General features: G+C 35.9%; 1 protein-coding gene across 1 annotated transcript; it reads left to right on the top strand.

Moving 5' to 3' along the window:
* Window positions 1-598: 598 nt before the first annotated feature.
* LOC133819147 (early light-induced protein 1, chloroplastic-like) lies at window positions 599-1,560 on the top strand. Its single transcript, XM_062252320.1, has 3 exons — window positions 599-820; window positions 930-1,016; window positions 1,124-1,560. The coding sequence occupies exons 1-3, from the start codon at window positions 686-688 to the stop codon at window positions 1,466-1,468; spliced, it is 567 nt and encodes a 188-aa protein (XP_062108304.1). The 5' UTR covers window positions 599-685; the 3' UTR covers window positions 1,469-1,560.
* The last annotated feature ends 216 nt before the right edge of the window (window positions 1,561-1,776 follow it).

Here is a 1,776-nt window from a genome sequence, read left to right as displayed (position 1 = left end):
CATTCTCTCTCATTTTTTCTTGGATCAATTTCTCTCTTCTCAATTTCTATTTCTTCAAAATTTCTCTCCTTACTTTCTCACTTCTTATTTTTCATCATTTTTTTCAAATTATTTTATCTCATTATTTATTACAAACTTTTAAAATATTTTTCTCTTTGTAAATATATTTGTTAATATTTTATTTAAGATTTAAAAAAAATAAAACTAAAAAATTGTTTTTAGAAAATATTAACCAAACACCTCTTGTTTTTTTTAAATTACGAAAACAGTTTTCTGTTCTCATTCCTGAGAACACAACTTTAAAAACAAAAAACAGAAAACAATGACTAGGTCCAAACTTTTCTAAAATTTAAAATCATTATGTGGGTGAGACTAGTGGTCGTATTTTCATCCAGAATGCTCCCCCGGACACTGCCACTTGACCTATTTGTGGCCTCAAAAGCCCTTGAAAGGTACAACATGGTGAACTTAGGGGCCACGTCTCTCCAAACCCCACAGGACCCATTGAGCTCCGAGGAAATTTTATCACAAACGTGGCGCCAAAATATCCATCACTTTCTTTCAATTCTTTTTTCTATATAAATCAACTTAATAATACAACTGAAAATTGCAAAGCTTTTTCTTTTACAAAGCTTTTAACTTCTTAAAGACACTCCTAAACTGCTCCTTAAAGTTTCAGAGCAAAATGGCCACCATGCAATCTCTTGTAGCTAGCACATTTTCATATGCTGCTTCAAGGAATAGAACCACTCTAGAGTTACCTAAGACGTTGTACAGGAATAGCACTCATTTGTCCATGAGAGTTAGATGCATGGCCGAGGTATATATATATGTGTGTGTGTGATATGTCTAGACACACCTAATTTTTTGTTTGTATTATGTATATAAATCTTAACCTGTTTGTTTGTGCTTTTGTTTATGAATTTCAGGATGGTGAAAAGGAGCCGTTAACGCCTATTACAGAGTCGCCACCACCACAAGCAAAGCCAGCAGCGCCTTCTCCTCCAAAGCCAAAGGTAGCTAATAAACAAGCATTACAAACACAAACACAAACACATATATATAAATATATATATGTATGTATGATTTAATGGAGTTTTTTTATTTTTTGGTGTGGTAACAGATGAGCACAAGATTCACAGACGTGTTGGCATTCAGTGGGCCAGCACCGGAGAGAATCAACGGTAGGCTAGCAATGGTTGGGTTCATGGGGGCGATGGCAATGGAGCTATCGAAGGGTCAGGATGTGTTTGCTCAGATAAGCAACGGTGGAGGGTCGTGGTTCGTGGGAACGAGCATAGTGCTCACACTGGCTTCATTGGTACCCCTTTTCAAAGGGGTGAGCGTGGAGTCCAAGTCCGATGGAGTTATGACCTCCGACGCCGAGCTCTTGAACGGCAGGGTTGCCATGGTGGGATTGGTTGCCCTGGCTCTCACTGAATACGTCAAGGGCGGGACCATTGTCTAAGCTCTTTATCTTTATTCACTTTTCATTACTTTTGGCTACAAAGAAAGATATGTAAAGTTTCATTTAATACATACATTAAACATTTTTGTCTACATGATATTCACTTCAGCTCTTACTATTAAAATTCATTAGAACAAGAACAACAACGACACCTGTCAAACTAAACTAAATGGGATTAAATATCTGCTCTGTCATATACATCTATGTAGATATATATAATACAACAGACCACTCAAGCAGCCATGTCCACAACAACTTTATATTATCATTTTAATATGTTTATTATAAATTATATATATAAATGATGA

The sequence above is a fragment of the Humulus lupulus genome, chromosome 2 (genome assembly GCF_963169125.1).
Source record: "Humulus lupulus chromosome 2, drHumLupu1.1, whole genome shotgun sequence".
Lineage (NCBI taxonomy): Eukaryota > Viridiplantae > Streptophyta > Magnoliopsida > Rosales > Cannabaceae > Humulus > Humulus lupulus.
The sequence above is the reverse complement of the archived record's forward strand: the minus strand, read 5'-3'. Positions and strand labels throughout refer to the sequence as shown.

What these genes read in the sequence shown, in the direction of transcription:
- LOC133819147 (XM_062252320.1), top strand. Translation starts at nt 686, where the DNA reads ATGGCCACCATGCAATCTCTTGTAGCTAGCACATTTTCATATGCTGCT. An exon ending in GAGTTAGATGCATGGCCGAG is followed by an intron (nt 821 to 929) that starts GTATATATATAT and finishes TATGAATTTCAG; the next exon opens with GATGGTGAAAAGGAGCCGTT. An exon ending in CTTCTCCTCCAAAGCCAAAG is followed by an intron (nt 1,017 to 1,123) that starts GTAGCTAATAAA and finishes GTGTGGTAACAG; the next exon opens with ATGAGCACAAGATTCACAGA.